This window comes from Aedes aegypti, chromosome 1, assembly GCF_002204515.2.
Source record: "Aedes aegypti strain LVP_AGWG chromosome 1, AaegL5.0 Primary Assembly, whole genome shotgun sequence".
Lineage (NCBI taxonomy): Eukaryota > Metazoa > Arthropoda > Insecta > Diptera > Culicidae > Aedes > Aedes aegypti.
The window spans coordinates 181951747-181979528 of NC_035107.1; the positions used below are offsets into that span (position 1 = coordinate 181951747).

General features: G+C 40.9%; 1 protein-coding gene across 1 annotated transcript in view; it reads right to left on the bottom strand.

Annotated features, from left to right (window-relative positions):
* The window catches only part of LOC5566200 (protein sidekick-1), a 332004-nt gene that overhangs the window by 50747 nt on the left and 253475 nt on the right, over positions 1–27782 (bottom strand). Inside the window, exon 6 of the mRNA XM_021854677.1 lies at positions 6076–6263. Within this exon, the coding sequence (XP_021710369.1) occupies positions 6076–6263 (188 nt within the window). The remainder of the gene's footprint in view (positions 1–6075; positions 6264–27782) is intronic.

A 27782-nucleotide genomic window follows, 5' to 3' on the forward strand; every position in this document is an offset into this window, starting at 1 on the left:
TTTGGGCATAAAGAAAGCATGTGCAAAATTTCATCCAAATCAAAATATATAAAAATGAAATTTGGGAAAAAGTCGTCATTTTCTGTGGAACCGCTCATCTATTACTGTTTCAAAAAAAAAATTCCCTGAGTTTAGTCGAAATTTCCTGAGAATTTCAGGTTTTTTCCTGGTTGAATAAAATTTCCTGATAATTCCAGGTTTTCCAGGTTTTTCTAGGTAGTAGACACCCTGACATTTGACAATTCTGTTATCAATCAAAGTTTTATATTGAGACTCACACAGTCATTCACTCTTTTGTAAAGTTTTATGTTTGAACATACTACGGATATTGTATGACACCCATTTGGACGTTAATTTTACTCATCTGTCAAGTCCTACACACTTTCTGGCATCATCTAAATCATAGGTTCCCAAACTTTCTGGCTGGACGAGCCACCTAGCCGTCAAGTTCATTTTTCACGACCTACCAAATAAATACTGTTGAATAAAGCTAAGCATTTATTTTTTCTAAAGTTTTATGTTTAAGGTGAAGATGAATCGAATTGAAATCTCAATTTCTCAAGAACACAAAGCATCTGTTCAAGCTGAAGGCGATTGGTGTTTTGCAGTTTTCAGTTCGAATACAAGTTCCGTTCTCCGGAGTTGTGCTTTTGAAAATTTGAGGTATGGCTGCGATTCATTTTCACCTGAACAATCAATTTGCATATTTATTCACATTTTTTTTACTTTGAAGAACACTTCCATTTATCGGTGAAAGGTAAGGATTTGTTGGAAAATAGTTCTGCCAAATAAATTTATTTAATTATTTGAATCTCGTTTGGAATACGTTGAGTATTATTATGAATATCAATATTTTTTTTTAGTTTATTTGGAGAATAATCCTGTCAACTAAAATATTATAGACTTGTTGTAATATCTTCAATAGTCTTGGTGATATATTCAAAAATAAAATTTGTACAAATGAAATTTTTGAACTTGCTTTAAATTTGTTAAACTTGTTTTGATTCATCAATGACAGTTGAGATTTTTATGATGAAATTTTTGCCCACTCGTTAAATACTTAAAGTTAAATACGTTTAAGACGATTGTAGCCTGTTTGGCATAAGGCCGTTTGGCATAAGATCATTTGGCATAAAGTCGTTTGGAAAATGACCGTTTGCCATTATGGAAATATATCATATATAATTATTGATTTCTTGTACAACTTTGAAAGTTGGCAAACAGGTTTTTTCTTGAATATTGGCATTTTCGAAGTTTTGAAGTTTGAGCACAAGGCAGTAACACCAAATGCCGAACGCAATTCAGGTTGTGTTTGAATTGTAATGTTTTATCTAAGCTAATGTAGAGAGATGCGACAATTTCTTCAGTGGGTACGGGCAACTGACACTGAAGAAGACTGCAAGTGGTAGCATTGAGGGCGAAATTGGAAGCTTCATTCAGCTTCATTAATCGGCTAAAGCGTCTCAAATAAAGACAGCTAACTAATATCATTTGCAAAACTCAAATTATCGGAACAATATAGCTTCAAAGAAGTGCCGAAATTTATTCAAATAGCGCAACTCAAAATAATAATTTATATTTGAGAGAAGGGAAATCTCTGTTTAAAAATAATATACTATTTGCAATATTTTCTCCACTGTCGTTATCAATAAGTTTATTCAAGAGAATGACATTGTTGGATAAAGCATCTCTTTTGTACCAATTAATCCCGAAAAATGCCAGTGGAATACGGTGAATACAAATGTCACCTTAGGTAATCCTTGGTTTCAGACTCATTATGCCAAACGACCATTTTGTCAAACGACCGTTATGCCAAATGACTATTATGTCAATCGATTTATGCCAAACGACTTTATGCCAAATGTCTTACCGCTCGTTGGACATTAAGCAGATATTATTAAGTTCATAAGGATTTTTGGGACAGCGAAAAAACTAAAATGTTTGAAACTTATGAAAGCTTATCTAATCATCGTTGCTAGTTTGTCTTCAGAAGTTCTAATCTATTAAGATCGAGTAGTGTTTGATCATCCGACCTTGACGCTTGCTCCAGCGGGGACAGTTTAGCCTTGTTCTGCAATTCGAGGCTAGTTGATCTTAAAAAAAGCAAGCCGACTTTTGTCACCGTAATCAACTCGTCTTACCTCACCCGATATACAGGATAAGCACAATTGTCTTATTTTGTTATTTTAGATTAAATTATGTCTCGGCCTCTAATCGAATCCATTCGAAGTTTCCACAATGTTCCGTAATCGGTCGTTTGAGAACATCGCGACTCATTGGAAGCCCGCACTATAGAAATCTCTACCAGCACGTCGTTGGTGAGTAGTGTGTGGTATTTCAATACCCAATAAATAATGCGTTCTCGGGCTACGCATTGGATATAAATAGAAATCATTGTTTTTGGATAAGCATATAATTCTTTCGAAAAAGGTGAGCTTTGCGAATTTAGGTTAACTACTGCGCCCATGAGTCCTCTCGTGGCGTAGGGGAAACGCGCCCTATCTAGTGAACAGGGAGTCGTGAGTTCGATTTCCACCGAGAAGATGAGTAACTTTTTCGCAAATTTCACATCTATTTGTCCATTTAATCCAATTGCAAAGTAAATGTGATGCTGATTTTTCGTTTTTGTTTATCAAATTTTATAGGTATTCAAACCATTCATTCCATTGTGCACATGTTGAACTTTGGCCATATGCTAATGATTTTTTAACAAAGCATTTTAACATTAGCTTCCAACCAAAATTCCATTCGAGAAAATCGTAAACCAACAAAATGTCGTTTGACGAAATGTTCCAAAGATTTTCGACCAAATGTACCTTCGAATAAATGGGCCTTCGGTCAAATATCATTCGACCAAACGTCTTTCGACCAAATGTCATTCGATGAAATGTCCCAAAGCCTAATTTAATATGGAAATGAGCTTCTGTTTAGTAGTAGCTTTATATTTAAATAATTTGATGTAAAGCTTCTTGATTTTTTTTTTCTGAAACATGGGAAACGTATTGTTTTTTTTTTCTACCTTTGGATCCGAATTGAAAAATTGTTTCACAATATGATAACATTTCTGAACAAATAATATATTTTATCTAAAAAAAGATTGAAATATAGGCACGCCGATTCACGCCGCTGAGCCAATCTGTCACAAATGCCGCCGCCGATCAAATTTGATTCGGCGCACACCTTTAGCTTGAACAATGATAGACCTTGACCAAGTTTATAACTTTACCGAAAATGCTAACTTTCTAAGTGGTCAGGATCCTTAGATGTTTACAAAACAAAAGTTTCATACACACAAGCGTCATCTGATGACAAAATCTTGAATCTTGTGGCTCAAATAACGATAGCTCTTGAGCTACTGAAACTTTGCCGAAGACGTTATCTTTCCAATTGGTCAGACTCCTGAAACATATACAAAAAAAAAGTCAGCCTCACTATACCACCAGGCGACAAAGTTTTGAATGAACCCTTGGCTTACTTTTGACGAATTCCATGTCAAATCGGTCAGTCACAGAACTCCACTATCTTAGATTTGGATTAAATTTTGCACATGTTTTTGGTATGGTAGAATAAGTTTATAGTTTATAAAATTTATCATTTTGACTCAAGTGTAACTTTTGAAAATGGCCTATAAATTTTTGCTTGCAACTTATTTGAAAAATTCTAACTCCGAAACTGTTGATTTTAGAGAAAAATATTATATGGAGAAGTTGTAGTGAACCGTTAGGACTATAAGAAAAAAATGTACACTGAAAAATTATTTTATTTATTTTCATTAAATATTCAAAAATAAAATTTAAATTTCAAATTACACAAAAACCCCATTTTTATATTTTTTGAAATTTTCTCCATAGAATCTTGATAGTAAACAGATGTGTGGGACAAAGTTTCATGATGGAGAAATTTTTAATATTTTTTTTCTTCTAAGAACAACTTACTACTAGAGGATGATGCTTAACTCCTTAATGTAGATCGTATTGAGTAGAGAAACTTCGCCAAGGACAGTACTGTGCTGTCTGTTAACGCATACTAGATAATCAACAACACCCCCAAATTGATGAAATCCCTGCATACCTGGGTTTCCTATGATGCCCCTCAATCATGTGTATTATAGGAGATCTGACTGTATTTAGCTTATTCGTACAATTGTATCAATGCTGTCAACTTAAATAATCTGTGTGTCTGGTTTTCGTGTGTAACACGAAATGCATACCTAAACTTTGGTTAGATTCAATTTAATTAACATGTAGAAAATTTGATGCATTGAGTTTATCGATTTGACTTTGGCAATATTGCCAGCTACGACTTAAATTTGAGCCCTTCATGAAAAAGTGGATCACAGTTGTGGAGTATTCCTATGTTAATAAGCATTCTATTTTTAAATTTCATTTGTTAACATTTGTATTCTGGCACCCCCATTGTCTCTTTTGATAACAATTGAGTAGTGTTGCTATCTACTATTAGAATATGAAAACCTTAATAGCCATTTTGGAATGCTCTCAATCTATGCTTTAACTTTGCAGAATATCTCGAATCAGTATTTCTACATCTAATCTTTGCATTTTTTCAACTACATAATTATAAACCTTATTTTTACGGTCGATTCTTTTTACGAATCCCTGATAACGGTTGTAAAAAGAGGTTGATGTGATTCCATTGATTATTCAAAATGTTCTGAACATGTGCGGCCGGTGTTTGGCTATCATATTCGTAGACATTATTAGAATTCTTAGTTCAACATAAAGGGGAAACTAATTCATTCAAATAAAATGTTACTCTCGAATAAGCGAGATCTTAATGTACCAATGTTCAAACGAATGAATGAATGACTGAATGGATGGGAGTTCCCATTCAAGGGAAAACCTGAATCACAACCATTTGTGATATTCATCAAACTTCGTTGACGACCGGAAAGGAAATATCGTCTCTCACCTGTGTGAAACGTTGCCTAATAAATGACTGGCCATTAATCGAAATCGATTCATCGTTCTACACGTCCCACGGCTATTCAACGTGTGCTAATGGAACTTAGTTCTTCGGTACATTCCTTTATATGTCCTGTTCTCCGAATTCAACTTTTCCGAGCCAAAATTGACTGTATGAGACCGAAACTGATTTGTTTGTACAAATAGTCGGAACCCATCTCCCCCACATGGAATAAATTTCGATCACCCACACGTTGCCTGTTTCTGTGTACACATAGATGGAGCACTACACCCTTCAGGAAATCAAATCAATCTTCCCCTTTCGGAAAAGTGTGCACTAGGGTGGCTCATTTATACATGGAAAAATCAACGTATGAATATTTTAGATTACACCACCTAAATTTGTTCATTTGGGCCCCCAATTGCTATTGTGAATATTTGATTGGAATCCGTCAATTCTGAAAGGGGGTTCAACGAGCTTGAAATTCGTATGAAGAAAATCGACCAAAAATATGTAAAAACTGTTCTAGTTCCATTTTCAACCATAGGTGGCGCTGAAGTTGATGATATTTTTCAGGTATTAATTTTAAGGTTCTCCAATTAATTGAGATGACACTACAATAAACCAAAAATCTTTCCATTTAGAAACAAAAAAATATGCATAGGAAAACTGTAATTCGGATTCCCTCCGGAACTAAACGGGCAGAAAAATTGCGTTATTTGCCCTTACTGACCAAGAAAATGACAACTTCATGCCAAAATAAAAAAATATATAGGATTTGTTTTTTGAATAATGATGCAACTCACAAAATTTTAACAAATTGGGAGCACTTTTGAGCTGCCCGTTCCACCCCAATGGTAAACCGGATAATGAATGAAATGTATCGACTACAGTGTCTCCTATGGTCGAAAATGTAATTGGAATTATTTTCCCATACATTTGGTCGATTTTATTCATACAAACTTTATGCTCGCTTAGCCTCCATTAGAGTTGTCAGATTCCGCTCAAACTTTCAAAGTAGTATTTAGGGGCCTAAATAAACAAATTTGGGGGATGTAACTTATGATTTTCATAGTTAGATCGATATGGGCCACCCTAGTGTGCACGTCTGGCTGAATAAACCAACGGTCGGCTGAATGGAACGAAACTTACCTCGACGGAGCTGTCACGGATGTAAATTTCCTTGACATCCTCCGAGTTGGGATCCCGCTTGCGATACGTGATTCGGTAACCAAGGAACTCGCCCAGGATCGTGTCCGGCGGTGGAGGTTTCCACGAGATGTACAAGGAGCTGGCGCTGGTATTGTGGGCGATTGTCGTCACCGGTTTGCCCGTTGGCGCTAAGGAAGAAGAAGTAGAATTTCAATGGTCTACTTATTATGCTTATCAATGGTGTACTGGAATTCAGGTTTAAATTATGTTTATCTTCTTATGTCACTTAATGGTTCGAACTGGGATACCTCATTTTGAGGGTTGGAAACAGAATTGTTTCTGACGATGTGTCTGAAACCGTTATTGGGGAAAAATTCGGCCCCCTCTATTTGAAAGATACAGTATTCGAGCATCTTCTCCGTCAATTTGAAAAAAAAAAACGAGGGTAACAAAAGTTGTCGTAATTCGAATGTTTTGGGCTGAAGAGGTTTCCTCATAGTACATCAAGCATTGTAAGCTTTTTTGAATTAGTGCCTTTACTTTTTCGTTGGACCCGTTAGCGAAAGCTAGCGATGGTAATCCTTTTTTGACACCGTCTTCGAAAAAAATACCTCTTAGAAAATCACGTCTTCTTTCGTTTATTCACTAACATGGTCGTGGTTGCACGATCAAAAGGAAGGGTGAATCTCTAAGTTCACAACTTCCGTGCAAAAAATGTGATGGGGAAGGTCCAAATACCTCTGGTGAATAGCTCAGTCGTGAACGTTTTAAAATTGTCACTAAACGTGGACGTTTCTACGGGAAGCGCGCTCTCTTCCATGGGTAAAATGATTCATGATGATAATTGCATTGCAATTAGCAATTAGTTCTTTAGATGCTTTAGATAAATTTTCCGAACAACATATCGAAACAGCCTCTAGCCCAAGCTCTTTGATTCAAGTGAGCAAACGAAAAGTGCCGCCGTGGTCAGTTGTTGATTTGTTGTGAAATTCGGGGATTTAAGCAGGATCGTTCGGGGCAGCAGGGACGAAAGTCCAGGGGCTTAACGGACTCCGATCATAAAACCGACTATTCCAGCGGAATTGGATAGCGGCTCTTAGGGGGACCCATAAGAGATGATCAACCAAAACAAACAACAAGAGGGAAGTGAAGGAGAGGCTTCTGGACCTATCAGTAACCAGCTAAGGTTCCCGCCAAAAAAGAAGGCGACCAACATCAACTCAAGTGAGAAAAGTGTGCACAAAAGCCTGGACACTGTGACGACGGAAGGCACTGGCCACTCCAGTGCAACATGTGAGGTGACTGAAGGCCCGGGACTAATCGAGGCCATGGATCGCAATAGGGAGTTCCTCCCAAAAATGCAGGAAGCTGCTGAGCAACTTGATGTCATCATTGAGTTTGTTAAGAGCAAATGCAAAATCAGCAAAGACTTGAGAACAAGTCTACTGAAATCAAGGGTATGCGGTATGGATTTTTTCCATGTCGATACGAAACGAAACGATACGCGGAATATCTTGCGCTGATAATGACGAAACGAAACGAAATTTAAAAATGTTTCGTGTAACTTGATACGAAATCAAATATCCCACGGAATTTTTCGAAAAGAAACGAAATTTTTTAATTTGTTTCGCGGAATACACGTTTAAGTTTTTTTTTCTTGTCAAATGCTGGAAATTTGACCATAGGCATAAAAAACTTATTTTTAAATCCCCTACCATATGGAAACCTTAGTGTTGCTCAGCGGAATCCTTACATGTTTTGGTAACTCTTTTCTGTTTGTTTGAAATTTTCTTAATAACTTTATAAGGTTTCAGTTCAACATATCTGACATTCACACAAGGCAATGAGTGGGTTTAATTTAAGGCGAAGTAGGCCGTCATTGAAATTTGTACGCGTCGTTGATGATTGTTGCTGATTTATCTCACGATTTCGAATCAAATAAAACCAGTTGGTTTTGAACTGACACAGCTGAAAAAATATCAGAATACTTTACACATGTTAGCGCGTACAGTGATACTTTTTCAAGTCGATATAAACTATCAAGACTTAGTTATATCACTTTGAAAGGCAAGCTTAAAAGGCATCATTGTTGCCAAAACGAATGACTGGCTACTTAGCCTTAAATGTTACAACTAAGAAGTGGGTCGAAACATTTTTTTTAATCATGTGGATGTGATGTTATGCTAATATATACCATAAAACATGGAATAATGATATTCTTTTTTTTTTGCTGGACTTTATGCTTTATGGCATGAATGAATGAGATTGGGGACACAAGTCGATAAGTGATGATGAAAACACTAAACTGAGAAGCAGGATCTGTCCCAGTTGGAACATAACGCCAGAAAGAAGAAGAAAAATAAGTAGAACAGAGGAATCACTGGAATATTTGCTTTAGTATTTGCTGGAGTATTGAATTAATTTAAATTTTAAAGAATCCATCAACACATACCTAAGAAATCAATCAAGATAAATTTAAATGAACTGCAAAAGTGATAAACTCCAAGAGATATTGCGGCAGCAGCTTAACCAGGATTGCCTGTTGGGGTTAATTTAGAAGTTCCTAATAAATTTTCTAGAAAAGCCTTGCATAAACTGGACGAAAGCAAACTTTTAGAGTAAACCTTGTAGAAAATACTGAAGGTATTTCTATTTTTTTGAAGAGCAAATACTGGAGAAATGATCCTATTCCAAGATCTGTGAAGGAATTTCTGGACGATTTCTGGAAGAATTAAGGATTGTTGATATTATCTCATTTTCAGATTCTTTGTTTAAAACTGACTTTAAAACCACATTTTCACTACATTTTGAGCCTCGAGAGTATTTTAAAAAATATTTGAAAATTTAGAAAAAAAAGTTTTGAACCTGGACTACATAGCATAGAGGAACCGCAAATAAGGCTGACAAGTTCACCCATGTTCGTTCAGACAATCCGTTTTTCAATGAGCTAAATTTAACGTTTGGCTCATTTTTTTTTTCTCTGGATTAAGATGTGCGAAAATCAAAAAAAAATGTTGCGCTTTTCCACCCTAGGTACCCCACCAAATTTGAATCTATATCCGGAACCAATTTTGATGGTGCATGCAATGCATGAATCAAATTTATAACTGATTTGTGATTTTTCCTGAAATAAATCATCAAAATCGATCGACAGATGGCGAAACTAGAGAATTTTGAAACTTGATGTCGGTATTGAAAAGGTTAAGACTTTTGCCTTGCGGCATTAGGCTCCTAATACTTGCAATGATATATTACCAATATTCGCATTTTTTATTGATTGGGGGTCGTGAGGAAATTATGTCACGTTATTAGAGGAGAGAGGAGTTGGTGGTGTGGTAAAGCGTGAATAAACCTAGATTCACTTTTCGATAAAAAATAATGTATGCATCTTTCTTGTTTAAGGTGAATATAAATCGAAAGCATACCTCAGAATTTCAAGAGCACAAATCTAACGAACCAGACAGCAGTTCAAGCTGAACACTTGATCGATTGGCCATCGAGTAACCAATCGATAGAGTTTTCAGCTTGAATGGACGTCTGGTTCTTTAGATTTGTGCTCTTGAAGATTTGAGGTGTGGCTTTCGATCACCCAAATCAATACGGTTTTTACGGCGACAGCGACAAACAATCGCTGCGATTTCGCTGCTACATGTAGAGTTTTATGACACAACAACGAAATCGCGGCGATTTTTTGTCGCCATCGCGGAAAAAATTGCGTTGATTTGGGAGAGCTGTTCTTATGCTGTGTTAAAAGTGACGTCATAGCGGGAAAGCAAGAGAGAGAACTAATGCGCGCATCAATAATCTGCACCACCTGAGCAAATCTAGAAAATCAGGGACTCACGCTCCGCAGCTTTTTTTGACATTTGTGTACAAACAATTTTAGCGATATATTAACGGATTTGCTGAAAAGAACACGCGATGATCCCCGGAGGAAATTGTGGTTTTGCTCTCTTTATTCTTATGGAAGATAACATTGCGGTAGTTCATCAAACGCAGTTGTTCCTTTCCTGGGCTATTCGCCGCGAGGAATTTAGGGCAAATGGGCGATTTCGGAAACTTTCCAACGGCAGTGCAGTTTATCATATCATGCGGACCAGTCAATACTACTGTCATCCAACAGTTATGGGTAGCACACAGATATGGATCAGAGTTGGATTAAACAGATAATATCTCATAAAATAGAGTAGCAATGACGCAGAACCTATTTACCAACGCAAACCATAAATCTATACAGCATCGCAATCAACAATAACATGCTTAAACACTTTTGTTCCATTCGTAGGATATAAAATGTCATACATATGCGTAGAAGCGTTGATTCGTATTTATGGGGCATTGAAACCCATACCACAGTTGGTTGGTGTTCAAACAGGCCGGACTAGATGATATTTTGGCGTTCTAAAGATACGTTAAGGACTCAATCAAATATGATTTTTTCTATGCTATTTTTATACAGATGTATTATCAAATAGATAAGTTCCATTATTACAGCAAATAACACAAATATTTGGATATTTCGCATGCCTGGGGAACGTATTTCTGGAACCATGAAAAAACACTTGATTCAGTCTGTCTGAACACCGACCAGTCATGAATCTAAGATAAGACGATTCCCAAAGAAACGCCAAAACGTATGCTTTCACTAGCACACCATTCGTTTACCTCGCAGATAATTTGCTGTTATAGTGTTCTGATCCATGATATTAGTCGATTTGATCCATAATACGGACCCATTTTTGACTGTAGCTAGGAGTAGAAGCGAACGCTTTGCCTTTTTTGTTCGAAATTAAACTCGAATTTCGCAAAATTCCGTTTTATTTCGTTTGTTTTCAATTTTCCGTGGAAATATTTTAACAATTTGGCGAAACGAAACGAAATAGCAAAATACAAATTTCGCCTGTGCGAGTTCCGTGAAATTCCGCGGAATTTCGTTTCGAAGCGTATTTGACGGAATCATTCGGTATTTCGCATACCCTTAACTGAAATTGAGGCAATCAATCCTAGCTGCAAAGCAGGACTACGGGAAAGCCAAGGAACAACTTGGCAAGGTATAAGGCAAAAGAGACACTACACACTTAGATTTTTTTCACGAGCTCGGCTGTGCGAATCTCGGTTTCCCGATTTTAACCGAGACTCAGCTAACAAAATGTTCGGTTGCTTAGCAACGAAGCACGATTTACTGATACTCGGCTTTTGTTTGCTGAGATCCCAGGTAATTTATTAGCCGACTTCTCGGCTGTGCGGATCTCGGTTAAAATTAGCCGAGATTCGGCATTCTGAATTAAGTGTGTAAGTCGTGTCAGACTGAAGTGTTTTCCTTCACATGCAACGCGAATATATCTGATGATAATATTCGATACGCGATGCGAAAGAGGGGACCTTCCGAGGATGAATACGAAAAGACGTATGGTTGCTAAGGGAAAAGTGACCTACGAAGCCGTCCTCCAGAGCGGAAAAGCTGGCACGAGCCAAGCTCCGCGATCAAGAGGATACGGAAACAAAGGGGAGGCCAAAACCAAGCCTAAGGCCAAGAAATCCAAAAAAAGGAGCCACGGGATAACCCGAACTAGGCAGTGCATCCACAGGAACCACGGGTGCAAGGCAACAGCAACCGAGATTTCTTCGCATATGGATTCATCCACTGAGTACGTCCCAGAATAGCGTGAGCTACTCTTGAAGTTCTGCCGTGGAACGTTGTGGAAGTCACTGGTACGGTTGTTAACCGATAATGATATCGATGTCCGACGTTTGGTAGAAATGCGGATCCGCTAGCACGATGCGATCTGGCAGATTCCACTGGCTGAGGTCAAAGCGGTCATATGCGAAGAAATCTTCCGGCAAACAACTATTCGGGACAATGATGGCCGTTTCGTGGTGATGTTGCCAAGGAAGCAAGACGTTATTGAACGATTTGGAGATTCCAGAAACTGCGCAGAAAAGTGGTCCGCGAGCCTGGAAGAGAGTAAGCGATGGCGAGTTGGCTGGATCGGTGTGTTATAACTTACCGCATCACGCCGTATTGAAACCGGAAAGAACTACCGTAAAACGGGGTAACTTTGATAATGCGGGTAACTTTGATAGTGCGTAACCCACCGCATACTAAATGAAATATCATAATTTCTGTTAATCAGTTAAGCAAAACGAATGCAAAACTAAAGAATATTAGTATGACACTTCATGTAAGAGCGGTTTTCATTTGAATTGTTCTTGATTCAGGCTTTTTATACGAATTTAAAAAATTTACACAATTTTAGCATTTTCAAAACGCTTACAAACAATCTGTTCTACGATCACTATTTGGTGTAGTTTTGAATAGTTGACCACTTATCTTTGATAGCCTAGTTATCATAGAACTTGAATACGGTCTCAAATCTCTTAGCGAAAAGCATATTCACAAACTGGGACCATTTTTATAATCTACACACTTAGATTTTTTTCACGAGCTCGGCTGTGCGAATCTCGGTTTCCCGATTTTAACCGAGACTCAGCTAACAATTTGTCCGGTTGCTTAGCAACGAAGCACGATTTACTGATACTCGGCTTTTATTTACTGAGATCCCAGGAAATTCGGTTGCCGACTTCTCGGCTGTGCGGATCTCGGTTAAAATTAGCCGAGATTCGGCATTCTAATTTAAGTGTGTAAGTCAGAAATTTCCATATAACGTTAAACGCCTAGAGGTATGCAATGCCCTACAAATGTCCGTTATTCATTCAATTTTGTTCGAATCATACTCCATTATCAAAGTTACCCCAAAACAGAAAACCAACTTTCGATTATATGAAAAATTATACATCCATTCAAAATGAATCTTTTGCCAATTTATCCACTGTAATCGATAGCTAGGATGCCAGTACTTGTTTTAAAAATATAAATTGTAAATCTTTGAAACAGCATGCAAAAATATTCAAGTTTTCTTCGAAAAAACTATCAAAGTTACCCCGTTTTACGGTACCGTAAAACGGGGTAACTTTGATAGTTTTTTCGAAGAAAACTTCAATATTTATGCATGCTGTTTCAAAGAATTACAATTTATATTTTTAAAACAAGTACTGACATCCTAGCTATCGATTGCACTTGATAGATTGCCAAAAGATTTATTCTGAATGGATATATAATTTTTCATATAATCGAAAGTCGGTTTTCTGTTTTGGGGTAACTTTGATAATGGAGTATAAATCGAACAAAATTGAATGAATTACGGAACATTTATAGGGCGTTGCATACCTCTAGGCGTTTAACGATATATGGAAATTTCTGACTTAGATTACAAAAATGGTCCCAGTTTGTAAAAATGGTTTTCGCTAAGATATTTGAGACCGAATTCATGTTCTACTATAACTAGGCTATCATGGGTAAGTGACGAACTCATTATGACTTTATCAAATAGTGGTCGTAAAACAGATTGTTTGTAAGCGTTGCAAAAATGCTAAAATCTTGTAAATTTTTAATATTTGCATAAAAATCCTCAAATGCACTTGATTCCAACGAAAATAGCTTTGACATGAAGTGTCATATTAATACTCTTTACTTTTGCATTCGTTTTTCTCAACTAAATGACAGAAACTTCGTTATTTCGTTTAGTATGTAGGGTGTCTCGCACTATCAAAGTTACCCGCATTATCAAAGTTACCCCGTTTTACGGTACTACAAAGCTACGCTTAATGTTTGACGCTTCATGCAAAACCACGTCCAGCATTTCGCTCAACGACGGAATGATAGTCAAGCCTGTAGTTCAAGACGACCTCGTTTCAATTTTCGCTCGATTTTGCTTGCACCGGATCGGCATTGTGGCCGACGTAGCAAGTCCCCTGAAGAGCCGATCCAGATCTATCAGTTGACGACCGTTACATACGATACCGCGTCGGCTCCGTTTCTCATAACGCGCTGCTTGGTGCAGCTGGCCAAGGACGGAGAATCAACGCATCCGACGGCAGCATAGATTGTACGGAAAGATTTCTACATCGCTGATTACTGAAGTCGAAGAAGGCAAGCAACTGGTTGAAGAGATGATCAGTCTGACCGATTCAGCTGGATTCACTTTACGTAAGTGGAACTCCAACTGCGAAGAAGTACTCAGCGAACTACAACCGCATCTACATGATGAACGAGCGGTACTCGAAATGGATTCACCACCACCAACTGCCACCGTGAAGACATTAGGCCTCGTCTGGTGTCCGAATTCCGATAACTTCAACTTCACCGATCTCAAGTGCAGTAGTACGTTGATCGTCACGAAACGTATCGTCATTTCCGAAGCGTTTAAGCTATTTGACTTGTAGGGCTTGGTGGGTCCTGTAGTCGTTGAAACCAAGATTTTCATTCAGACCATATGGAAACTGCAAGTGAGCTGGGATGAGCCTCTTCCGGAAAACCTACAAACACTTTGGTTGGAGTACCGGAGTGTAGAGAAGAAACTTGTCATGGATAAATCATTAAAATAAACGCCATTAAAATATCCTGAGTTGTGACTTTGAATCAATTTATAAATCAGTAATTAGAAAAATATCACTTTCCCCTTGTTCTGTTCGGGTTTACTTGTTGACTACGGTATTCCTTCGTTTCCATCATGAGAGAAAATCGAAAAGGCGGAGCCTACCATATTCGATGACACAGCACCGTTGTTCAATTATAAAACCGACAGTGCCATCACAGTGTGGCTCATTCAAGTGACGAACGGCAAGACGAACGGACCGGAATCGAGCGGAGCAGCAAAAGCGATCGGTAATAAAACCGACAGTGCCATCACAGTGTGGCTCATTCAAGTGACGAACGGCAAGACGAACGGACCGGAATCGAGCGGAGCAGCAAAAAGCGATCGGTTATAACACCGACAGTGCCATCACAGTGTGGCTCATTCAAGTGACGAACGGCAAGACGAACGGACCGGAATCGAGCGGAGCAGCAAAAGCGATCGGTAATAAAACCGACAGTGCCATCACAGTGTGGCTCATTCAAGTGACGAACGGCAAGACGAACGGACCGGAATCGAGCGGAGCAGCAAAAGCGATCGGTTATAAAACCGACAGTGCCATCACAGTGTGGCTCATTCAAGTGACGAACGGCAAGACGAACGGACCGGAATCGAGCGGAGCAGCAAAAAGCGATCGGTTATAAAACCGACAGTGCCATCACAGTGTGGCTCATTCAAGTGACGAACGGACCGGAATCGAGCGGAGCAGCAAAGCAGTGCCATTACAGTGTGGCCCATCCAAGTGACGAACGGATCACGTGTTAGCAGCAGCAGTGATTGACTCTAAAGTCGATTGCACCTTGCTGTAATGTTTATCTGAAGAGGTAAACCATGAGTTGTTAGAAATATTCATGAGTTGTTAGAAATAATATTCCACACACGAGTTGCTTAGAAAATATTATTTGCTGAAGAGTTGCTAAAACAAAAAAAAAAATATTCCAACAGCTACTGGCGAAGTCATCAAGTTTGTCAAGATGGCTAACAACGACGAACAGCAGGCTTCCTTGTTGCCACGGTCCAGGAACGCAGCCGGAAATTACGACAATGGCGCAGCTGGTAGTAGCAGAACTAAGGCGTCTCCCTCTCGGTAAGTATCTGAAATGAAGTCACAAGGATCTGTAGTCGAGGCAGTTTCCTTTGTGTTGAATGGGAGCTCTGGTAGTCGAGACAGAGTATCCAATACTAGAAGCATTAGTACTCTGATAGTCGAGGCAGAGTAACTAAATATGCGCTTTTCTGTTTTGACAGGAAATCGAAAACAAAGGTTACGAGAAAGATGCTTCTGGAAGAATTGGCGGCCATCAAAACCGAGCTTGCCACCGCGAGACTCGAGAACGAGCAGTTGATTCATGGCTCGGGAGCGAAGGTTGCAGGAAGTGATGTGAACTTCAGACCCAGTGAAGATCTGGATGATCGATCGACGTCATCGGGAAGCGGGTCTATGTTGACCACCATGAGCAACATGTCGCTTGGTGCCTTAAACATCCCTGAATGCAAACCATCAGATGGTGAGACGGATATAGACAAAAAGGCCTATGAACACTGGAAGGAAATCCTGAATGCATCCTTCAACCTGGTAAGAGCAGCTGATGAGCGTGCTAAGATGGATATATTCAGGATCAAGGCTGGCTCAAAATTACTGGAGGTGATGCAAGGAACCTCATCCACACCGAATATGCCAGATGAGTGTGTCTATCCTTACTCCAATGCTATCGCGCGGCTAGATAATTACTTTGGATCCAGAACCTACATTATCGGTCAACGGAGTAAATTGATGAATACAGTACAACAAAAAGACGAATCCAGCGTATCGTTTGTCAGGCGTGTTGCAGCTGCCGCAAAATTATGCGGCTACAAGAACGATGAGGAAATGGAAGCCGTAGTTCGTACTATTGTCAAGGGAACTTCCGACAGCCGTGTTCGAGTATTGGCACATCGAAACTGGGTTAACCAAGGTGATATGAACAGCCTCATTGCACTGGTACGTGATCGAGAAATGGAAATCTTCAATGAACAGGAATATCAAAAGTTCAACCGACCAAGTTGCTCGCCGATAGCTGCAGTGATGGATCAAACAGAGTCACGAACACCAAGTCGTCGCGGTTTTGGATCCAGGTTCAGCAGCACCCAGCGAGGTCGAGGAACATTCCGACGTGGACACGCACAATACCAAGGAACATCTCGGAGTGCTTGTTGGCGGTGTGCCAGCTTGTATCATGAACCATCGGCCTGCCCTAATATTGACAAGGTATGTCACAATTGCAAGCGTCGTGGGCACCTGGCCCGCTCTTGCGCAAGCGTACCTAAGTTTGCACCGGGGCAAAAGCGTTCGGCTATCGAACCAGGAGAGGACGAACCACGACCAAAAGTTGCAGCGATCAAACAAAATGGTGAAGAGAATATCGATAAGGTTCAACACGCATCTATAGACAATCTTCCGAACGAAGAGAGCTGTACTGAGCAGGTTATTTGTGCAATCCCCACTGTTAATCTGCCGACGGAAGAAGATGCCTTTGTTGTTGGGCATGTAGCAGGAGTCCGTGTAATTTTTTTCATTGACTCGGGTGCCCAAGTAAATACCATCACCAGGAATACTTTCGATAAAATGCTTCGCGATGAATCAAGGATGAAGAAACTGGTTGATTTAAGTTACTCATCAGATAAAACGTTGCGTGCGTATGCTTCGCACGGCGAGATCAGCGTATTTGCAACTTTTTCAGCGAAACTCCATGTATCTAAGGATAGACCGGTGTATTTAGAGAAATTCTACGTCGTTAATGAAACAAGATCATTAATGAGCTTCGGCACAGCAGCTCGATACAGTCTCCTAGATGTGGGCTTTCGGGTTCCTGTTGGTGGATATGGGAACGTCTGGAAATGTGAATTCGCAATGGTGAACAATATTCTGAGCACAAGTGTAGAGCAATTTCCTTAATTTAATGTACCACCGGTGCTGCTACATTACAACAAGGAAATGGCTCCGGCCAGAAATGTGTACACACACATACCACCAGGATTTAAAAATTTAGTACAACAAAAGCTAAGTGAGCTTTTGCTATCCGGGATCATAGAACCAGTAACAGATGCGATGGATCGCTCCTTCTGTTCGTCTTTGTTGGTGGTGCCAAAAGGTAAAGATGACGTTCGCTTGGTTGTCGACCTTAGAGGCCCAAACAAATGCATTCATCGAACTCCCTTCAAGATGCCAACCTTCGAAGAAATCCTGATGCAGTTGCACGGAGCAAAATGGTTTTCAACCATAGACCTCAAGAATGCGTTTTTTTCACGTGGAACTTGATGAACGCTGCCGCCATTTGACAATTTTTTTCTCTGGCGATGGATTATATAGGTGTCGACGACTTCCATTCGGCTTATGTAACGCACCGGATATATTCCAGGAAACGATGCAGTCTGTAATTCTCTCTGGATGTAAAGCCACAGTTAATTATTTAGACGACATACTTGTTTTTGGAATGACAAAAGAGGAGCATGATGCAAACCTTAAGGAAGTGATGAAGCGATTAGAAGACCACAACGTTAAAATCAATCAAAGTAAATGCTTGATAAGACAGGAAGAAGTTCCATTCCTAGGCTTTCATCTGTCTGGTGAAGGATGGAGTGTGGAAGAGGAGAAAATTCGGTCCATACGGAATTTCCGGAGACCAGAGAGCCAAGATGAAGTCAGAAGCTTTATGGGTTTAATCAATTACATTGATCGATTTATCCTTAATCGAGCAGACCGAACATGGCGATTGAGAGAGCTGGCACGGTCTGATCACTTCTATTGGTCTGAGGAGTTGGACCAGGAATTTGAATTCCTTACATCGTCTGCCTGGACAAAGATCAAAACTCTAGGCTACTACAGTCAAACTGACGAGACGGAACTTTATGTTGATGCTTCGCCTCACGGACTAGGAGCCGTTTTAGTCCAAATCGATAAGGACAGTAAGCCTAGAGTTATTGCGTGTGCATCAAAAGCATTGTCTCCTACTGAACAAAAGTACCCCCACACCCAAAAGGAAGCTTTGGCCATGGTGTGGGGGGTGGAAAGATTCTCCAATTATCTGTTGAACACTATGTTCAAAATTCGCTCAGATGCAAAATCAAACGAGTTTATTTTTGGAGGAATGCATCGGATTGGTAAAAGGGCGATATCACGAGCAGAAGCGTGGGCATTAAGGCTGCAACAATATAATTTCACAGTTGTGAGTATTCCGGGGAATACAAATATTGCAGATGCGTTGTCTAGGCTGGTGATTGAAACAAAACCAATCGCGGATTTCGATGATTCTACTGAAGATCATTTGCTGTTTGCCTTGGATGCTGGAAGTATGGAGATAAACTGGAACGAGATTGAATTGGAAGCCGAAATCGATAAAGTGCAGATTGGAGTTCGAGAGTCCCTGAAATCTGGAAAATGGAGTAAACAGCTGCAAGCGTACGAATGTCACGCTAAGTATTTGCGGCTTTTTGGTGCCTTAATATTTAAAGAAGATCGAGTTGTACTTCCTGAAAATTTGCGAGATAAAGCAATTAAACTAGCTCACCAAGGCCATGTAGGAGCGGCTTCTATGAAAAGAATACTAAGGAACCATTTTTGGTGGCCAGGTATGAATGACCAAGTTCTGAAATATTTGGATAGTTGCGAAACATGCCTAAGGCTTTCAAAGAAAAATGCCCCGCTTCCACTTACTAGCCGAGAACTCCCTGAGGGACCATGGGAAGTGTTGCAGATGGATTTTTTCACGGACAAGGATTTCGGCCTTGGAGAATTTCTTGTAGTAGTGGATACTTATTCACGGTACATCCATGTGGTCGAGATTAAAAACATTGATGCCGACACCACTAATGCTGCTCTTGCAAAGATATTCGAAGTTTGGGGATACCCCTTGACAATCCACAGCGATAATGGACCTCCATTTCAGTCTGACAAGTTTGTCAAGACATGGGAAGCAAGAGGCATCAAAGTGCGAAAGTCCATTCCATTAAGTGCCCAGTCCAACGGTGCTGTCGAAAGACAAAACAGCGGGATAAAGAAAACCTTGGCAGCAGCCCGATTGGATAAAGTAAATTGGAGAACTGCTCTTGAACAGTATGTTCACACACACAATAAAGTTCGACCGTTGTCTCGGCTGGGAGTGACCCCCTTCGAATTGTTAGTGGGATGGAAATGGCGTGGAACCTTCCCTTGTCTATGGGATGCTTACGATTCGGATTCACTAGACCGGAATGACATTCAAGAAAAGGATGCAGTAACCAAATTAAAGAGCAAACAGTATGCTGACACGCGACGAGGGGCAAAGGATTCTAATATAAAAGTTGGAGGTACAGTCATGATAGCGGTACAAAAGAAGCAAAAATCGGATCCTACCTTCTCCGCTGATAGGTTCATCGTAATAGCGAGAGACGGTGCTAAAGTCGTCATCCGTAGTGAGAGGGGCGTCCAATATTCTCGTAACGTCCAAGATGTTAAGAAACTGCCAGAATGCCTGATAGAGCCATCACGTGATATCCACGAAAAAATGGAAGAAGTAGAAGAAACCGTGCAGCCCGGAATTGATTCACCCGAAAACTTACCAGGTGTTGATCTGGATCATTCCACAACTAAGATCGACGATAACATTCAACGCCCAAGAAGAATAACGAAGAAGCCGAACAGATTCAAAGACATGATACTATTCAGCATTTTTGAGTAGTTTGAGGAACACAATGTACACCACACAGTGCAACCGCTGGCCCATTCTCGAGATCACATTCAAGGATTCATTCTGTATAACGGTACAATGATGTTTACTAGAAACAGCAAAAAAAAATGATATGATATTGAAGTAGAAAGACTAACAGATTTGCTAACCATAATTTGAACAATAAATATATTTCGAACAAACAAAGTGGTAAAAAAAACAATAAAGTGAGAAAGGTGTTTAACAAGCATAAGAAGAGAATATAGCGCAGAGAGTAGAAGCGAGAAGTATTGTAGAGAAGAAACTTGTCATGGATAAATCATTAAAATAAACGCCATTAAAATATCCTGAGTTGTGACTTTGAATCAATTTATAAATCAGTAATTAGAAAAATATCACTTTCCCCTTGTTCTGTTCGGGTTTACTTGTTGACTACGGTATTCCTTCGTTTCCATCATGAGAGAAAATCGAAAAGGCGGAGCCTACCATATTCGATGACACAGCACCGTTGTTCAATTATAAAACCGACAGTGCCATCACAGTGTGGCTCATTCAAGTGACGAACGGCAAGACGAACGGACCGGAATCGAGCGGAGCAGCAAAAGCGATCGGTAATAAAACCGACAGTGCCATCACAGTGTGGCTCATTCAAGTGACGAACGGCAAGACGAACGGACCGGAATCGAGCGGAGCAGCAAAAAGCGATCGGTTATAACACCGACAGTGCCATCACAGTGTGGCTCATTCAAGTGACGAACGGCAAGACGAACGGACCGGAATCGAGCGGAGCAGCAAAAGCGATCGGTAATAAAACCGACAGTGCCATCACAGTGTGGCTCATTCAAGTGACGAACGGCAAGACGAACGGACCGGAATCGAGCGGAGCAGCAAAAAGCGATCGGTTATAAAACCGACAGTGCCATCACAGTGTGGCTCATTCTGAATGGATATATAATTTTTCATATAATCGAAAGTCGGTTTTCTGTTTTGGGGTAACTTTGATAATGGAGTATAAATCGAACAAAATTGAATGAATTACGGAACATTTATAGGGCGTTGCATACCTCTAGGCGTTTAACGATATATGGAAATTTCTGACTTAGATTACAAAAATGGTCCCAGTTTGTAAAAATGGTTTTCGCTAAGATATTTGAGACCGAATTCATGTTCTACTATAACTAGGCTATCATGGGTAAGTGACGAACTCATTATGACTTTATCAAATAGTGGTCGTAAAACAGATTGTTTGTAAGCGTTGCAAAAATGCTAAAATCTTGTAAATTTTTAATATTTGCATAAAAATCCTCAAATGCACTTGATTCCAACGAAAATAGCTTTGACATGAAGTGTCATATTAATACTCTTTACTTTTGCATTCGTTTTTCTCAACTAAATGACAGAAACTTCGTTATTTCGTTTAGTATGTAGGGTGTCTCGCACTATCAAAGTTACCCGCATTATCAAAGTTACCCCGTTTTACGGTACTACAAAGCTACGCTTAATGTTTGACGCTTCATGCAAAACCACGTCCAGCATTTCGCTCAACGACGGAATGATAGTCAAGCCTGTAGTTCAAGACGACCTCGTTTCAATTTTCGCTCGATTTTGCTTGCACCGGATCGGCATTGTGGCCGACGTAGCAAGTCCCCTGAAGAGCCGATCCAGATCTATCAGTTGACGACCGTTACATACGATACCGCGTCGGCTCCGTTTCTCATAACGCGCTGCTTGGTGCAGCTGGCCAAGGACGGAGAATCAACGCATCCGACGGCAGCATAGATTGTACGGAAAGATTTCTACATCGCTGATTACTGAAGTCGAAGAAGGCAAGCAACTGGTTGAAGAGATGATCAGTCTGACCGATTCAGCTGGATTCACTTTACGTAAGTGGAACTCCAACTGCGAAGAAGTACTCAGCGAACTACAACCGCATCTACATGATGAACGAGCGGTACTCGAAATGGATTCACCACCACCAACTGCCACCGTGAAGACATTAGGCCTCGTCTGGTGTCCGAATTCCGATAACTTCAACTTCACCGATCTCAAGTGCAGTAGTACGTTGATCGTCACGAAACGTATCGTCATTTCCGAAGCGTTTAAGCTATTTGACTTGTAGGGCTTGGTGGGTCCTGTAGTCGTTGAAACCAAGATTTTCATTCAGACCATATGGAAACTGCAAGTGAGCTGGGATGAGCCTCTTCCGGAAAACCTACAAACACTTTGGTTGGAGTACCGGAGTGTAGAGAAGAAACTTGTCATGGATAAATCATTAAAATAAACGCCATTAAAATATCCTGAGTTGTGACTTTGAATCAATTTATAAATCAGTAATTAGAAAAATATCACTTTCCCCTTGTTCTGTTCGGGTTTACTTGTTGACTACGGTATTCCTTCGTTTCCATCATGAGAGAAAATCGAAAAGGCGGAGCCTACCATATTCGATGACACAGCACCGTTGTTCAATTATAAAACCGACAGTGCCATCACAGTGTGGCTCATTCAAGTGACGAACGGCAAGACGAACGGACCGGAATCGAGCGGAGCAGCAAAAGCGATCGGTAATAAAACCGACAGTGCCATCACAGTGTGGCTCATTCAAGTGACGAACGGCAAGACGAACGGACCGGAATCGAGCGGAGCAGCAAAAAGCGATCGGTTATAACACCGACAGTGCCATCACAGTGTGGCTCATTCAAGTGACGAACGGCAAGACGAACGGACCGGAATCGAGCGGAGCAGCAAAAGCGATCGGTAATAAAACCGACAGTGCCATCACAGTGTGGCTCATTCAAGTGACGAACGGCAAGACGAACGGACCGGAATCGAGCGGAGCAGCAAAAGCGATCGGTTATAAAACCGACAGTGCCATCACAGTGTGGCTCATTCAAGTGACGAACGGCAAGACGAACGGACCGGAATCGAGCGGAGCAGCAAAAAGCGATCGGTTATAAAACCGACAGTGCCATCACAGTGTGGCTCATTCAAGTGACGAACGGACCGGAATCGAGCGGAGCAGCAAAGCAGTGCCATTACAGTGTGGCCCATCCAAGTGACGAACGGATCACGTGTTAGCAGCAGCAGTGATTGACTCTAAAGTCGATTGCACCTTGCTGTAATGTTTATCTGAAGAGGTAAACCATGAGTTGTTAGAAATATTCATGAGTTGTTAGAAATAATATTCCACACACGAGTTGCTTAGAAAATATTATTTGCTGAAGAGTTGCTAAAACAAAAAAAAAAATATTCCAACAGCTACTGGCGAAGTCATCAAGTTTGTCAAGATGGCTAACAACGACGAACAGCAGGCTTCCTTGTTGCCACGGTCCAGGAACGCAGCCGGAAATTACGACAATGGCGCAGCTGGTAGTAGCAGAACTAAGGCGTCTCCCTCTCGGTAAGTATCTGAAATGAAGTCACAAGGATCTGTAGTCGAGGCAGTTTCCTTTGTGTTGAATGGGAGCTCTGGTAGTCGAGACAGAGTATCCAATACTAGAAGCATTAGTACTCTGATAGTCGAGGCAGAGTAACTAAATATGCGCTTTTCTGTTTTGACAGGAAATCGAAAACAAAGGTTACGAGAAAGATGCTTCTGGAAGAATTGGCGGCCATCAAAACCGAGCTTGCCACCGCGAGACTCGAGAACGAGCAGTTGATTCATGGCTCGGGAGCGAAGGTTGCAGGAAGTGATGTGAACTTCAGACCCAGTGAAGATCTGGATGATCGATCGACGTCATCGGGAAGCGGGTCTATGTTGACCACCATGAGCAACATGTCGCTTGGTGCCTTAAACATCCCTGAATGCAAACCATCAGATGGTGAGACGGATATAGACAAAAAGGCCTATGAACACTGGAAGGAAATCCTGAATGCATCCTTCAACCTGGTAAGAGCAGCTGATGAGCGTGCTAAGATGGATATATTCAGGATCAAGGCTGGCTCAAAATTACTGGAGGTGATGCAAGGAACCTCATCCACACCGAATATGCCAGATGAGTGTGTCTATCCTTACTCCAATGCTATCGCGCGGCTAGATAATTACTTTGGATCCAGAACCTACATTATCGGTCAACGGAGTAAATTGATGAATACAGTACAACAAAAAGACGAATCCAGCGTATCGTTTGTCAGGCGTGTTGCAGCTGCCGCAAAATTATGCGGCTACAAGAACGATGAGGAAATGGAAGCCGTAGTTCGTACTATTGTCAAGGGAACTTCCGACAGCCGTGTTCGAGTATTGGCACATCGAAACTGGGTTAACCAAGGTGATATGAACAGCCTCATTGCACTGGTACGTGATCGAGAAATGGAAATCTTCAATGAACAGGAATATCAAAAGTTCAACCGACCAAGTTGCTCGCCGATAGCTGCAGTGATGGATCAAACAGAGTCACGAACACCAAGTCGTCGCGGTTTTGGATCCAGGTTCAGCAGCACCCAGCGAGGTCGAGGAACATTCCGACGTGGACACGCACAATACCAAGGAACATCTCGGAGTGCTTGTTGGCGGTGTGCCAGCTTGTATCATGAACCATCGGCCTGCCCTAATATTGACAAGGTATGTCACAATTGCAAGCGTCGTGGGCACCTGGCCCGCTCTTGCGCAAGCGTACCTAAGTTTGCACCGGGGCAAAAGCGTTCGGCTATCGAACCAGGAGAGGACGAACCACGACCAAAAGTTGCAGCGATCAAACAAAATGGTGAAGAGAATATCGATAAGGTTCAACACGCATCTATAGACAATCTTCCGAACGAAGAGAGCTGTACTGAGCAGGTTATTTGTGCAATCCCCACTGTTAATCTGCCGACGGAAGAAGATGCCTTTGTTGTTGGGCATGTAGCAGGAGTCCGTGTAATTTTTTTCATTGACTCGGGTGCCCAAGTAAATACCATCACCAGGAATACTTTCGATAAAATGCTTCGCGATGAATCAAGGATGAAGAAACTGGTTGATTTAAGTTACTCATCAGATAAAACGTTGCGTGCGTATGCTTCGCACGGCGAGATCAGCGTATTTGCAACTTTTTCAGCGAAACTCCATGTATCTAAGGATAGACCGGTGTATTTAGAGAAATTCTACGTCGTTAATGAAACAAGATCATTAATGAGCTTCGGCACAGCAGCTCGATACAGTCTCCTAGATGTGGGCTTTCGGGTTCCTGTTGGTGGATATGGGAACGTCTGGAAATGTGAATTCGCAATGGTGAACAATATTCTGAGCACAAGTGTAGAGCAATTTCCTTAATTTAATGTACCACCGGTGCTGCTACATTACAACAAGGAAATGGCTCCGGCCAGAAATGTGTACACACACATACCACCAGGATTTAAAAATTTAGTACAACAAAAGCTAAGTGAGCTTTTGCTATCCGGGATCATAGAACCAGTAACAGATGCGATGGATCGCTCCTTCTGTTCGTCTTTGTTGGTGGTGCCAAAAGGTAAAGATGACGTTCGCTTGGTTGTCGACCTTAGAGGCCCAAACAAATGCATTCATCGAACTCCCTTCAAGATGCCAACCTTCGAAGAAATCCTGATGCAGTTGCACGGAGCAAAATGGTTTTCAACCATAGACCTCAAGAATGCGTTTTTTCACGTGGAACTTGATGAACGCTGCCGCCATTTGACAATTTTTTTCTCTGGCGATGGATTATATAGGTGTCGACGACTTCCATTCGGCTTATGTAACGCACCGGATATATTCCAGGAAACGATGCAGTCTGTAATTCTCTCTGGATGTAAAGCCACAGTTAATTATTTAGACGACATACTTGTTTTTGGAATGACAAAAGAGGAGCATGATGCAAACCTTAAGGAAGTGATGAAGCGATTAGAAGACCACAACGTTAAAATCAATCAAAGTAAATGCTTGATAAGACAGGAAGAAGTTCCATTCCTAGGCTTTCATCTGTCTGGTGAAGGATGGAGTGTGGAAGAGGAGAAAATTCGGTCCATACGGAATTTCCGGAGACCAGAGAGCCAAGATGAAGTCAGAAGCTTTATGGGTTTAATCAATTACATTGATCGATTTATCCTTAATCGAGCAGACCGAACATGGCGATTGAGAGAGCTGGCACGGTCTGATCACTTCTATTGGTCTGAGGAGTTGGACCAGGAATTTGAATTCCTTACATCGTCTGCCTGGACAAAGATCAAAACTCTAGGCTACTACAGTCAAACTGACGAGACGGAACTTTATGTTGATGCTTCGCCTCACGGACTAGGAGCCGTTTTAGTCCAAATCGATAAGGACAGTAAGCCTAGAGTTATTGCGTGTGCATCAAAAGCATTGTCTCCTACTGAACAAAAGTACCCCCACACCCAAAAGGAAGCTTTGGCCATGGTGTGGGGGGTGGAAAGATTCTCCAATTATCTGTTGAACACTATGTTCAAAATTCGCTCAGATGCAAAATCAAACGAGTTTATTTTTGGAGGAATGCATCGGATTGGTAAAAGGGCGATATCACGAGCAGAAGCGTGGGCATTAAGGCTGCAACAATATAATTTCACAGTTGTGAGTATTCCGGGGAATACAAATATTGCAGATGCGTTGTCTAGGCTGGTGATTGAAACAAAACCAATCGCGGATTTCGATGATTCTACTGAAGATCATTTGCTGTTTGCCTTGGATGCTGGAAGTATGGAGATAAACTGGAACGAGATTGAATTGGAAGCCGAAATCGATAAAGTGCAGATTGGAGTTCGAGAGTCCCTGAAATCTGGAAAATGGAGTAAACAGCTGCAAGCGTACGAATGTCACGCTAAGTATTTGCGGCTTTTTGGTGCCTTAATATTTAAAGAAGATCGAGTTGTACTTCCTGAAAATTTGCGAGATAAAGCAATTAAACTAGCTCACCAAGGCCATGTAGGAGCGGCTTCTATGAAAAGAATACTAAGGAACCATTTTTGGTGGCCAGGTATGAATGACCAAGTTCTGAAATATTTGGATAGTTGCGAAACATGCCTAAGGCTTTCAAAGAAAAATGCCCCGCTTCCACTTACTAGCCGAGAACTCCCTGAGGGACCATGGGAAGTGTTGCAGATGGATTTTTTCACGGACAAGGATTTCGGCCTTGGAGAATTTCTTGTAGTAGTGGATACTTATTCACGGTACATCCATGTGGTCGAGATTAAAAACATTGATGCCGACACCACTAATGCTGCTCTTGCAAAGATATTCGAAGTTTGGGGATACCCCTTGACAATCCACAGCGATAATGGACCTCCATTTCAGTCTGACAAGTTTGTCAAGACATGGGAAGCAAGAGGCATCAAAGTGCGAAAGTCCATTCCATTAAGTGCCCAGTCCAACGGTGCTGTCGAAAGACAAAACAGCGGGATAAAGAAAACCTTGGCAGCAGCCCGATTGGATAAAGTAAATTGGAGAACTGCTCTTGAACAGTATGTTCACACACACAATAAAGTTCGACCGTTGTCTCGGCTGGGAGTGACCCCCTTCGAATTGTTAGTGGGATGGAAATGGCGTGGAACCTTCCCTTGTCTATGGGATGCTTACGATTCGGATTCACTAGACCGGAATGACATTCAA